Here is a 14,104-nt window from a genome sequence, read left to right as displayed (position 1 = left end):
TATCATTATTGTCTGAGTTATTTATTCAGACTGGCCTATTGCCTCAACACATTAACCTAATCTATCCCTGTGTGGCACAGTCAAGTTTTACCATAACCAGGTTCCCCACATCATGTTCCCACATGCTTTATGCATCCATTAGCCCTCTGTGTCTGTACTGTTACACACTTAACATTATGGCTGGTCCATACAATCGGGGCAACTGTTACCACCCACCTTTCGTGTCTACCTCTTTCCTCATAGACTGTAAGCCTGCGAGCAGGGCCCTCATTCCTCTTGGTATCTGTTATAATCTATGTGATTATTGTTATGCTGTAATGTCTATTGTCTGTGCAAATCCCCTCTGAAATGTAAAGTGCTGCAGAATATGTCAGCGCTATAAAAATAAAATTTATTATTATTATTGTATATAATTTGTTGTGATGATTTGAGCTGAATGGCGTGGTCAATGTTTTCGGCTCACTTATACGCTCTCTTGATATGCTGTGGCTATAACCACGGTCTAGGAATCTTTCACGCACTTCAATAGCCAGGGATTCAAAATCGATACATTGTGAGGAGGTAATTGGTGGTGCTGTAAGTGAGCTGATGAACTCATGTGACCTCTCTCACGGCAGCTCAGCGCTATACACTATGGGAGTGTTGATGCTCCTGTCAGTGTGTAGCAGGCGGCCGGTTAGAGCAGTCACATCTCCCGATGTGACTGTTCTACAAGTGAGATCGCCGTGGGACACTCTGGATTCCGTGGACTATGGTGGACAGGAGAGTAAATGGTGGTTTCTTACTTTTGATTTTATTTTTTTCAGGGGACATCTGACAGTGTGACCCTGCAGCACTCTGACCGACAGTAACGATCTTACCTGCAGTAACGTTACCGCCGATCAGAACTGCCGACCTTTCTGGTGCTGTCACAAAGATGACAGAGTGGGAAACACCCTAGGAAGCCCGTAAAGATGCAAAGACTCAGCAAATCCACAAACATTTTTATACCTGCGTTTTTGCTGCAGATCTGACTGACTCTCAATTGAAGTCAATAGGTAAAAAACTGCACTAAAAAAATTGACAAGCTGTAGAAAAAAAACACACTGCAAATACTCAAAGGAAAATGACTGATCATGAGCACAGCTCTTCAGGATTGTCATTGAGGTAGCTGGTATAGGATTCCATTGGGTTTCTGGCCCAATTCCTCACAGATAACACCTCATTCGAGCACGTTCACAAATCGGTAACTAAACGGGTCGGTCACTACTGGACTAAACCCTCGCTAATGTTTATGTCAGTGGGAGCTGCAGTCGATCAGTGGCCACGGACTGGCTGCAGTGGCTACTATTCCATCACAGCAGACAGCAGCCGATTGGCTCCTGCCATTGGCACATGATATATCTAATGGGGGACAAGAGCAGTACTCTCCTGCACTACCAGGAAGAATGGGGCATTAATGCACAAACGCTCCATTCAGAGGGTGCTCTCTGCGGTCAGCCCCCAACACATCTAATAGTGATCACCTACTGTGGATAACTCACTAGAACGCGCCTTTACCTGGAGGAGACTGCTCCCATTACTCCCGGCACTGTATACCGGATTTGTGATGGTGGTAACCAGTTATTACACCAACGTAACTGCAGACGACCATCATAAACCGTGACGTGAAGAAAAGGCCTGTCCGGTCACTCTGCTTTCCGTTCAGAGAAGTGTAACTGACGCCATATACCTCTAGCTGTGAGAACCTACAGACACCATATGAGCCCTTCCCACCAATAACATGGCGGCTCGGGCAGAGTCTCAGCTTCTCCTGATGGTCTCACTTCCGGCTCACAAAAGTGACGTCAGAGGCCAGGAAAGGACGTTTCTGCGTCAGGCCGAGATCGGGACAGGACAATGGTGGATTAACCGGTAGAACGGTGACCGGATGTGGTACGGGGAATAGCGGAGGGGATGGACTCCCTGCTCGCGTCCGCCAGTCGCTCCGAGGACGAGGATTCCTCCGCTGGACACAACAGGAGCCTCTCCCAGGGGTCCGGCCTCATACCCAAGAGGAGGAGCTCGTCCAGGTGACGTACAGCGCCGCCCGGTGCCTGCTGACCGCATACACCCAGCCTAGTGTGAACGGGACCAGCTGCAGAGCCGCGATGAGCCTCAGAATACGGTCACTGGGCTGGATGGGAATTGTAGTTCCGCAGGATCTGTGAAGTGATTACTGCGGCTGTGCTGCATGCTCAAGGGACATTATCAGTGACCTCCAGTATCAGCGCCAGAGTAACCCCTCACCCCCTTGAGGGTGCCTCCTCGTGAGCGCCAGTGCGCGAAATAGTGACCCCTCATTAGCGCCAATGCGTGACATAGTGACTCCTCACCTCCGTGTTGGCATTAGTGTGTGACCCCTCACCCCCTTGAGGGTGCCTCCTCGTGAGCGCCAGTGCGCGATATAGTGACCCCTCGTTAGCGCCAATGCGTGACATAGTGACTCCTCACCTCCGTGTTGGCATTAGTGTGTGACCCCTCGCCCCCTTGAGGGTGCCTCCTCGTGAGCGCCAGTGCGCGAAATAGTGACCCCTCATTAGCGCCAATGCGTGACATAGTGACTCCTCACCTCCGTGTTGGCATTAGTGTGTGACCCCTCGCCCCCTTGAGGGTGCCTCCTCGTGAGCGCCAGTGCGCGAAATAGTGACCCCTCATTAGCGCCAATGCGTGACATAGTGACTCCTCACCTCCGTGTTGGCATTAGTGTGTGACCCCTCGCCCCCTTGAGGGTGCCTCCTCGTGAGCGCCAGTGCGCGAAATAGTGACCCCTCGTTAGCGCCAATGCGTGACATAGTGACTCCTCACCTCCGTGTTGGCATTAGTGTGTGAAGCCTCGCCCCCTTGAGGGTGCCTCCTCGTGAGCGCCAGTGCGCGAAATAGTGACCCCTCGTTAGCGCCAATGCGTGACATAGTGGCTCCTCACCTCCGTGTTGGCATTAGTGTGTGACCCCTCACCCCCTTGAGGGTGCCTCCTCGTGAGCGCCAGTGCGCGAAATAGTGACCCCTCGTTAGCGCCAATGCGTGACATAGTGACTCCTCACCTCCGTGTTGGCATTAGTGTGTGACCCCTCACCCCCTTGAGGGTGCCTCCTCGTGAGCGCCAGTGCGCGAAATAGTGACCCCTCGTTAGCGCCAATGCGTGACATAGTGGCTCCTCACCTCCGTGTTGGCATTAGTGTGTGAAGCCTCGCCCCCTTGAGGGTGCCTCCTCGTGAGCGCCAGTGCGCGAAATAGTGACCCCTCGTTAGCGCCAATGCGTGACATAGTGGCTCCTCACCTCCGTGTTGGCATTAGTGTGTGAAGCCTCGCCCCCTTGAGGGTGCCTCCTCGTGAGCGCCAGTGCGCGAAATAGTGACCCCTCGTTAGCGCCAATGCGTGACATAGTGACTCCTCACCTCCGTGTTGGCATTAGTGTGTGAAGCCTCGCCCCCTTGAGGGTGCCTCCTCGTGAGCGCCAGTGCGCGAAATAGTGACCCCTCGTTAGCGCCAATGCGTGACATAGTGACTCCTCACCTCCGTGTTGGCATTAGTGTGTGAAGCCTCGCCCCCTTGTTGGCACCAGGGTTGCTATGTGTGCAGTGTGTAGGCGCATGTTCACACTGGCCACTAAACAGACAAAGCCCAAGATCGTGCCCTGTTTGTGTATGAAGTCTGCTGATTATAATGTTCTGCTTCCTGTATTGTCAGGTTTATTAAACGTAAGAAATTCGATGATGAATTGGTTGAGAGCAGTCTTGCCAAATCCTCGAGTCGTCCTCGAGGCCCCAGTGGAGGAGAATCGGGAAGACTATCGGGCAGTGAACCTTCCTCCAGCGAGAAGAAGAAGGTGAGTGACATCCATGACCGTCCTTGATGAGATCGGTCTCCATCAATGTCCTATTAGGACACGTGCAGATAAGAGTTGTGCGGAGCTCGTGGGCAGCAGTTTCTGTAACCTCGAGCTGTTCATTTCTGCATCCTGCTACGCATTAGGAATGTGCCGACACAGCCTACCAGAGGTTAAATTACAAAAAAAGGCATTAAAACTAGATTAAACTTCCAAAAAATTCCTATAAACTATGGAGTTAATCCAGCAACTCTATAATACAATTCAAACCACAAAACCTTTAAACGCTATTACGAGCAAAAAAGTTCAAAGAGTATTAAGGATAAAAATAAGTACATTTTATTATATCAATAATTAAAATACAACAATAGGACAGAGCAACTCACTAAGCAGGCCAAATGACACTGGGGTTAAATTATTCAATATTAAACATAAAGGGCACAGTATAGACACAAATCATCAACGGGCAAAAAAGGGAACTGACAAGTGTACTATGCATACATAATTAATCCTCTAGTCATCCACACCAGGTAACATGTCAGGGAGTTCAATTCACCCACACTGGCAGTTCAAAACTTTTAGGCATATACATATAAATAAAGTGCTTATTAATATATTAACGCCTGCATATAATATCTTTATTTATATAGCGCCAACATATTCCGCAGCGTTTTACAGTTTCAAAACACAAGTCATAAGTAACAACGTTAACAATACAATAATTAAAGCAAAATAAGACAACCATGCTCATGAGAGCTTACAATCTACAATGAGGTGGGGGAGATACAAGGTACAGGTGTGTATTTACAGTGATGTATTTACAATGATGGTCCAGCCATCTTGAGGGAGTGAGAGATGGATGGTGAGAGTGAATGGGCTACACACACACACTTACACATATAATGATTTTGATTAGGGAACATGATAGGCCGCTCTGAACAAATGTATTTTGAGGGAGCGCCTAAAACTATGCAAGTTGTGGATAGTCCTAATTTTTTGGGGTAGAGCATTCCCAGAGGGTTGGCGCAGCGCAGGAGAAGTCTTGGAGTTGGGAGTGGGAAGTACGGATTAGTGCAGAGGTTAGTCAAAAGTCGTTTGCAGAGTGCAAAACAAGTACTTTGAATTGGATCCTATAATGAATGGGCAGCCAATGTAAGGACTGGCGAAGAGCGGACGTGTCCGAGTACCGATTAGCCAGATAGATGACCCTGGCTGCTGCATTAAAGGGGTTGTCCGGGCTTTTCACATAATCTCAGTACATATCTGGGCTGCAGAATTATGACAATAAGTAATTTACTTTGTCACTAGTTTGCACGGTTTTCTAGATATTCTGAACAGAACGTCCAAGTGGGGGGGGTGTTATGGCATTGAAATGAGAACTAGTCGTAACCTCCTATTCTACTCCAAACATGCCCTCTATAGCAACAACCCCACCCTCCATAGCTACAGGCCCTCCCCATCCACATGAAGCAGCCCTCATCACACAGCAACAAATTCTTCCCCTCCAGCAGCCTCAGTGCAAAGAGCAGCTGCTCCTCCCCCAGACACACACTGAACAGTGATCTATGGAAAGTGAAACTAGTGAGGAGGGAAAATTGTCCTGTATTCTGGTCCACTCCATTGATTACAATAGATAACTCATTATCAGTAATTCCTTCCCTCACTGTCCCAGGCTGCTGGCAGCAGTGAGAACAGACTGTGTGATGGCCAGTGATGGGGGTCTGCAGCTTCTAATCTGCACAGGTGATGGCAGTCACTGATGTAATCTGTTCTGTGACAAAGCCTCTGCTGTGTGAATGAGACAGCTCTGTGTCACTGATGTCTTCACACAGCAGCAGATTTGGTGTAGTGTATGTGCGAAGCTCCACCAAACTCCCAGCAAGCTCCAGTGATCAGCACCACCCACTGCCCACTCATTGGCTGGCAGTAAACTGCACCAGCACTCCTCTTTATCATCATTCCAGCATTGGAAAGAACACAGCAGTGATCCTGTATTTGTGAAAGCAGCACAATACATACATACACCCCCCCAGCGCTTCACACTGTTACAGCTGCTGATTGGACAGGCTGCTCCCATCAGTATTTGTGTCCTTAGAGACACAGTGCTCACACATACATTGGAGTAGCGGGCGTCCTTGGTTGCTAAGCATCACCAGGTTGCGTGCGTTCCAGGAGCGCAGGAGGAAATACCCTGTTTGATGATGGGCTGGAGTTCGCGCATGCGCCATGGTATGACCCGGTTTCTAAACTTAGGCAGCGATTTTCACAGGGCTGTGGAGTCGGTAAGCCAAACCTGCGACTCCGACTCCTCAATTTCCCTTACACCGATTCCACGACTCCGACTCCCACGTATATTGCTGATATTTAAGTGAAAAATTTATTGTATTACAATGTGAACACCAGACATTTAATCATTTCTATGATCCAATAATCAAGATATTTAGAACATAATATCTATTTATTGGAATACAACTTTAGAACACAAAAAACTGTAATAAATTGTAAATATGTAATACACTGTATAATATTACATACATACGGTACAGACCAAAGTTTCGACACACCTTCTCATTCAAAGAGTTTTCTTTATTTTCATGACTATGAAAATTGTAGAATCACCCTGAAGGCATCAAAACAATGAATTAACACATGTGGAATTATATAATTAACAAAAAAGTGTGAAACAACTGAAAATATATGTCTTATATTCTAGGTTCTTCAAAGTAGCCACCTTTTGTTTTGATTACTGCTTTGCGCCATGGTATTTGCGCCTTGGCATTCTCTTGATGAGCTTCAAGAGGTAGTCACTGGAAATGGTCTTCCAGCAGTCTTGAAGGAGTTCCCAGAGATGCTTAGCACTTGTTGGCCCTTTTGCCTTCACTCTGCGGTCCAGCTCACCCCAAACCATCTCGATTGGGTTCAGGTCTGGTGTCTGCGGAGTCCAGGTCATCTGGCGTAGCACCCCATCACTCTCCTTCTTGGTCAAATAGCCCTTACACAGCCTGGAGGTGTGTTTGAGGTCATTGTCCTGTTGAAAAATAAATGATGGTCCAACTAAACACAAACCGTATGGAATAGCATGCCGCTGCAAGATGCTGTGGTAGCCATGCTGGTTCAGCATGCCTTCAGTTTAGAATAAATCCCCAACAGTGTCACCAGCAAAGCACCCCTACACCATTACACCTCCCCCTCCATGCTTCACGGTGGGAACCAGGCATGTAGACTTCATCCGTTCACCTTTTCTGCGTCTCACAAAGACACGGTGGTTGGAACCAAAGATCTCAAATTTGGACTCATCAGACCAAAGCACAGATTTCCACTGGTCTAATGTCCATTCCTTGTGTTCTTTAGCCCAAACAAGTCTCTTCTGCTTGTTTCCTGTCCTTAGCAGTGGTTTCCTAGCAGATATTTTACCATGAAGGCCTGCTGCACAAAGTCTCCTCTTAACAGTTGTAGAGATGTGTCTGCTGCTAGAACTCTGTGTGGCATTGACCTGGTCTCTAATCTGAGCTGCTGTTAACCTGCGATTTCTGATGCTGGTGACTCGGATGAACTTATCCTCCGCAGCAGAGGTCACTCTTGGTCTTCCTTTCCTGGGGTGGTCCTCATGTGAGCCAGTTTCTTTGTAGCGCTTGATGGTTTTTGCCAATGCACTTGGGGACACTTTCAAAGTTTTCCCAATTTTTCGGACTGACTGACCTTCATTTCTTAAAGTAATGATGGCCACTCGTTTTTCTTTACTTATCTGCTTTTTCTTGCCATAATACAAATTCTAACAGTCTATTCAGTAGGACTGTCAGCTGTGTATCCACCAGACTTCTGCACAACACAACTGATGGTCCCAACCCCATTTATAAGGCAAGAAATCCCACTTATTAAACCTGACAGGGCACACCTGTGAAGTGAAAACCATTTCCGGTGACTACCTCTTGAAGCTCATCAAGAGAATGCCAAGAGTGTGCAAAGCAGTAATCAAAGCAAAAGGTTGGCTACTTTGAAGAACCTAGAATATAAGACATACAGTATTTTCATTTGTTTCACACTTTTTGGCTTATTATATAATTCCACATGTGTTAATTCATAGTTTTGATGCCTTGAGAGTGAATCTACAATTTTCATAGCCATGAAAAAAAAGAAAATGCTTTGATTGAGAAGGTGTGTCCAAACTTTTGGTCTGTACTGTGTGTGTATATATATATATATATATATATATATATATATATATATATATATATATATATATATATATACACATATATATATATATATATATATATATATACACATATACATACACACGCACACACACACTATGACTTATCTCGGCTCTAGATAAAGCCTAGTTCCTCAGGCTACATTTACACTTTGGGCGTAGCCAGGATCAAACCTGGGGGGGTAGAACCTCATACTGTTCTGCAGAACCTCATACTGCACACCTCAGCTGCTGCAGAACCTCATACTTCACACCCCTACACTTGAAAATAAAGTCTGCACCTTAAGATGTGGTGATGAATGCAGTCTATTTATTCCAACTATTAATTGATGTTGATGTGTTACTGAAGACGAGCAATGCCTGTCCTGGGCGTCCTTTTGGGCAGCTATGAGGTGTACCTGACTGGTGCTGAAAAAAAGGAGTGTTAGTCTGTGTGCTATCCGGCTTTCATTCTTTTCGGTACATATATGATATGGATATATAGATAGAGCAGATTTCTAATCTGCTTTTGCTATTGAAAACATTATCTATGAGCTCAAAAACCTTTCAGGTGATGGAGTTTTTTTAAAAAGCTGATCTGCTTTTGCAGTTGAAAAACGTATCCTCAAAAAACGCAGGAAAAACGCTGTGTGTGAATGTAGCCTTAGATCAGGAATAGAACAGCCATTTATAGGACATTTCATAACTTTCCCAAATTCCTATGAAAAAATATTCAGCACATCCTGCATTGAATTACTGTACCCAATTTATTATATATTTTAGGAGTCGGTCCATTTTATACCGACTCCAACTCTGACTCCACCAAAATGAGCACCGACTCCGACTCCACAGCCCTGGATTTTCATTGGACGCTAGTTCCTTCAATTACTGACAGCGGATCTAGTTCAGGCCATGCCTCCTGACGAAGCGGTGAAGCGCACGTTGGGGAGGCAGGCCTGGGGGATTTTTCATTTATTTTAGATGTAAGTATTGGTCACAGTCTATATGCAGGCGTTAATTTATTAATAATGCACTTGAAGCACTTTATTTATTTATATGCATATGCCTAAAAGTTTTGATCTGCCAGTGTGGGTGAATTGAACTCCCTGACATGGGTTCAAAAGATTTAGTGTTACCTGGTGTGGATGATAGCGGATTAATTATGTATGTATAGTACACTTGTCGGTTCCCTTTTTGCCTGTTGATGATTTGTGTATATACTGTGCCCTTTGTTTAATATTGAATAATTTAACCCCCGTGTCATTTGGCCTGCTTAGTGAGTTGCTCTGTCCTATTGTTGTATTTTAACTATTGATGTAATAAAATGTACTTATTTTTATCCTTAAGGGTGTGTGCACACGCTGCGGATTCTGCTGCAGTGTACAGTACCATAATATTCTATGGATATCAAAAACCGCTGTGCAGACGGTGCGGATTTTTCCGCGTGGTTTTCCGATTTTTCCGCGCGGTTTTCCTGCGGTTTCTAAACCGCAGAAAGAATTGACATGTCAATTCTTTCTGCGGATTCCGCTGCAGTTTACCATCTTCTCCATTGTAGAGATGAAAAACCGCAGAGCAATCCACAGGTAAAACCGCAGGTCTTTTGACCTGCAGATTAACCTGCGGATTTGATAAAATCTGCGCGGCCAAAACCGCAGAGCATTCCACAGCGTGTGCACATACCCTAATACTCTTTGAACTTTTTTGCTTGTAATAGCATTTAAAGGTTTTGTGGTTTGAATTAAAATCACATTCATAATAAGAAATTAATCATAGTCTGTCCTCAAGTTCTTATTTTTATCTAGATTGTCCAGTATTTTAATATTCATAGACTACCCTTAGGATAGGTCATCATTCCCAGATTTTGGGGGGACAACTGTAATCTTCCCCTCCTATCAGCTGTACTAATGTGATTGTTTGTGGAGGCCTCAGGACAGTAAAACACATCCACACACATTCATTGGAATGGGGCGAATGTGCAGCGCCCCGCTGTGGTCACTATACAGTTGATGGAGCGCTGCTATGCGTCTCTGCAGCTGATCAAATTTATCTGACACCAGTAATCGGCAGAAGTGACGCGTGTTGCATCCATACCAGCTATTGATGACCTATTCTAGCAATAGGCCATCAGTATTAAAGTACAGACCACCCCTTTAAAGGGAATCTGTCACGTTCATAAACATGATGTGCTTCCATCTATAAGGTTAGTTTAGGTAAAATCAGGCCTATCTGCCTCACTGTAAGTATGGTTACAGGGAGAAAATGAAATCCTGTCCCTCCTGTAGCCTGTTCAGTCATAAGGGAGGTGCAGGCAACTGTCACCACTCACTATAATGTGTACAGCACCTCTAATCACTCCCTGGCATTTTGATTGACAGCTTGCACTGCACACACACACTGTCAGTGAAAGTGCTGGAGAGTGTTTACAGCCACCTCTCTCACTATGATGTAGTTGGGTCCTTTTTTGATAAAGCATGCCCCAGTGCCATAAATATGATGCAAAAATGCCCCATTGTGTCTTTTATTGAAGCAAGTTTGCAAGACGGTGCCCACTCCAGCTCCACCGTCCCCCGCACCGAGCCCCAGCATCACCAAGAGGATAAAGAAGAGTAAGCAGCCGCTGCAGGTAACCAAGGACCTGGGCAGATGGAAGCCGACTGATGACTTGCTTCTAATCAATACCGTCCTGCAGGTAGGATTTCGCCTCTGTTCTTTCAGGCTGAAATTTAGTTATGTTGTTACATTGTTATTCCTACCACATTGTAACACGAGTTGTCCCCTCGATCTGCAGACCAACGATCTTCAGGCCGTGCATCTCGGCGTGAAGTTCAGCTGTCGCTTCACTCTTAATGAAATACAGGAGAGGTGGTATGCTCTTCTGTACGACCCCGTCATCTCAAAGTGAGTATTGTTTCATTTTTAGGTCTGCGATTAGAAAATGTAATTTTATTTAAAGTGTAATTTAACAGGATGGGCAATGAGTGCTTTTCTTTATTACATTGTTTCGTAGACTGGCATGCCAAGCCATCAGACAGCTGCATCCAGAAGCGATCGCTGCCATCCAAAGTAAAGTGCTGTTTAATAAAGCAGAAGAACAGTTGCTCTGTACAATCAGCTCGGTGAGGGAGAGACTGTGTGACAACTTCTTTCTGAATTTATTGTGCTCCAATGTCAGTGTTGACATACATCTGACTCCCTGCTCAAAAAATTCTAAACTCGGCAGTTTTAAAGGGAATCTATCAGCAGGTGTTTACTATGTAATCCAAGAGCACCATGTCGTAGGGGACGTGATACGGATTACAGTGATGTCACTTTCTAGGCTGTGTGTTACTGTTTCAATACATTCAGTGTTTAATCAGTTGAAGATTATCACTAGAGGACAACTGGCCTAGTGCCTCCTAGTCCAAATGCGCCCCCAGCACTGATTAGCAGCTCTCTGTCCCTATACAATGTGCACAGTAAGCTGTGATGTGCAGGGTTATACACACCTCAACAAGTGAGATCGGCTTGATCTGAAGCTGAGAAAACTGTTACTTTCACAACTGCTTCAGCCAGTAAGCTAAGTGATACATTGCTGGAATCAGGGTCTCTGTCTCTACATTATGGTGCTGTCAGATTACCATAGTAAAAACCTGTTGACAGATTACCTTTTTAAATTCCACAGTACATGGTGACCTCTGTGCCTTAGTGGTATCACATACAGTTGTGCTCAAAAGTTTACATACCCCAGCAGAATTTTTGATTTCTTGGCCTTTTTTTTTTTTTTTTTTTTTATAGAGAATAGGAATAACACCTAAACTTTTTCTCCACTCATGGTTAGTGGTTGGGTGAAGCCATTTATTGTCAAACTACTGTGTCTTCTCATTTTGAGGCCATGTGCACACGATGCATTTTTCCTGCGGCTCCGCAGCAGATTTTACCGCGCAGAAACGCTGCGGATCCGCAAAGTGATTTACAGTACAATGTAAATCAATAAAAAAAAAAATTAAAAAAAACGTTGTGCAGACGCTGCGGTTTTTTCTGTGCGGTTTTGTGCGGTACAAAAAATGCAGCATGTCACTTCTTTTGTGCGGTTTTCCACCTGCTCCATTCTCCAAATCCGCAGGGGGAAAACCGCACAAAAACAGGAAGAAATCCGCAGGAAAAATGCAGGTCATTTGACCTGTGGATTTCTTCAAATCTGCTCGGAAAAATCCGCAGGAGGAAAATCCACGTTTGCACTTAGCCTAAATCATAATGACAACCCAAAACATCCAAATGACCCTGATCAAAAGTTCACATACCCCATTTCTTAAAGGGAATCTGTCACCTCATTTTTGGCCTTTGAGATGCAGCCACCGCCATCAGGGGATAATCTACAGCGTTCTGTAATGCTGTACACTGTGTTCCAAATTATTATGCAAAAAATATTTCCTCATATTTCCTCTAAATTACCTATATGAATTGCAGTCATTGTTATTTTCCAGTCATCTACTATTCTAGTATAATTGCAATGTTTTTGAACAAACTGCCTATGAAAACAGTATATTTTTAAAAATAAGAAACACTGAAAATGCATGTTCCAAATTATTATGCACAGCAGAGTTTAACCTTTTTATTTTGAACAAAAAAATGGTCAATTGTGAAACTATAAGCATTATCAGCTTATTACAAAATGAAATCAAACAGTTTTCAAGTCAAAACTTTATTCTAGGTGATGTTACATTTGCACATAGGACCCCTTGTTGGAAAGAAGCTTCTGAACTCTCTTGTCCATTGAATTTGTCAGTTTTTGGATGGTTTGTGCTTCAGTTGTTTTGCCTGTGGACAGAATACCCTCCCAGAGCTGTTGCTTAGATGTGAACTGCCTCCCGCCATCATAGACACTCCTTTTGATGATGCTCCAGAGGTTCTCAATGGGGTTGAGGTCAGGGGAAGATGGTGGCCACACCATAAGTTTGTCCTCTTTTATGCCCATAGCAGCCAGAGATGCAGATGTGCTATTTGCAGCATGAGACGGTGCATTATCATGCATGAAAATGATCTTGCTGCGGAAAGCACGGTTCTTCCTCTTGAACCATGGCAGGAAGTGCTGTTTTAGAAACTCCACATAGATTATGGAGTTCATCTTTACCCCTTCAGGGATCCTAAAGGGGCCGACAATCTCTCTCCCCATGATTCCAGCCCAAAACATTACTCCACCTCCTCCTTGTTGGCGCCTTAGCCGTGTTTTCATGGGGTGTCCATCAACCAGCCATCCTCCACTCCATCCTTCTGGACCATCGAGCGTTGCATGGCGCTCATCGGTGAACAAAACAGTTTGGGAGTCAGTCATCATGTATCGTTTGGCCCACTGGAGCCGTTTCTGCTTGTGTGCAGTGGATAGAGGTGGTTGACAGGATGGCTTACGCACAGCTGCAAACCTCTGAAGGACCCTGCATCTTCGGGGGACGTTGGAGGCACCAGCAGCTTCAAAAACTTGTCTGCTGCTATGCCAAGGCATTTTTGCAGCTGCTCTTTTAACCTGACGCAATTGCCTGTTGGAAAGAGTCCTCAATTTTTCCTTATCAGCCTGCACACGTGTGTGCTGGGAATCAGCTACATTCTTCTTGATTGTGCGATGATCACTATGAAATGTCTTGGCAATGTTGATTGTAGTCATGCCTTGACCTAAATACTCCAGAATTTGTTGCTTCTCAGCAGCCGACTCATCCTTTTTCTTTCCCATTTTGGCAAAAAATGTAGGCTGCTTAATAATGTGGCACAGCCTTCTTAAGTAGTCTTGCCTTTATTTGGACACACCTGCCAAACTAATTTGCACAGGTATCTGCAATTGCTTTCAGTGATATAAAGAGCCCTGACACACATCACCATCAATGAGTTTAAATGACAAAAAAATTCTAACCTTATCACTCCTAATCTTTTTGCATAATAATTTGGAACACAGTTTAGATAAGCCCCCAATGTAACCTGAAAGATAAGAAAAACGAGTTAGATTATACTCATCCAGGGGGCGGTCCGGTCCGATGGGTGTCACGGTCCGGCACCTCCCATCTTCTAGCAATGACGTCATCTTCCTTGATGCC

The 14,104-nt window shown here is 45.0% G+C and overlaps 2 protein-coding genes across 3 annotated transcripts in view; one reads left to right on the top strand and one right to left on the bottom strand.

Annotated features, from left to right (window-relative positions):
- Positions 1-1,838, bottom strand: part of LOC141076107 (protein S100-B-like) — a 71,204-nt gene extending 69,366 nt beyond the window's left edge. For both annotated transcript variants that reach the window (XR_012227416.1, XM_073563402.1), the window contains exon 1: positions 1,540-1,838. Coding sequence is in view for 1 of the 2 variants with exons in the window: in XM_073563402.1 (XP_073419503.1) it covers positions 1,540-1,559 (20 nt within the window). In the remaining variant the exon portion in view is untranslated. The remainder of the gene's footprint in view (positions 1-1,539) is intronic.
- The window catches only part of MCRS1 (microspherule protein 1), a 39,161-nt gene continuing 26,878 nt past the window's right edge, over positions 1,822-14,104 (top strand). The window contains exons 1-5 of the mRNA XM_073563401.1: positions 1,822-2,051; positions 3,709-3,847; positions 10,570-10,731; positions 10,831-10,940; positions 11,050-11,158. Of these exons, the coding sequence (XP_073419502.1) occupies positions 1,936-2,051; positions 3,709-3,847; positions 10,570-10,731; positions 10,831-10,940; positions 11,050-11,158 (636 nt within the window). The 5' untranslated portion in view covers positions 1,822-1,935. The remainder of the gene's footprint in view (positions 2,052-3,708; positions 3,848-10,569; positions 10,732-10,830; positions 10,941-11,049; positions 11,159-14,104) is intronic.

The sequence above is a fragment of the Dendrobates tinctorius genome, unplaced genomic scaffold, assembly GCF_039654945.1.
Source record: "Dendrobates tinctorius isolate UK_male_01 unplaced genomic scaffold, ASM3965494v1 ptg000388l, whole genome shotgun sequence".
Taxonomy (NCBI): domain Eukaryota; kingdom Metazoa; phylum Chordata; class Amphibia; order Anura; family Dendrobatidae; genus Dendrobates; species Dendrobates tinctorius.
The sequence above is the reverse complement of the archived record's forward strand: the minus strand, read 5'-3'. Positions and strand labels throughout refer to the sequence as shown.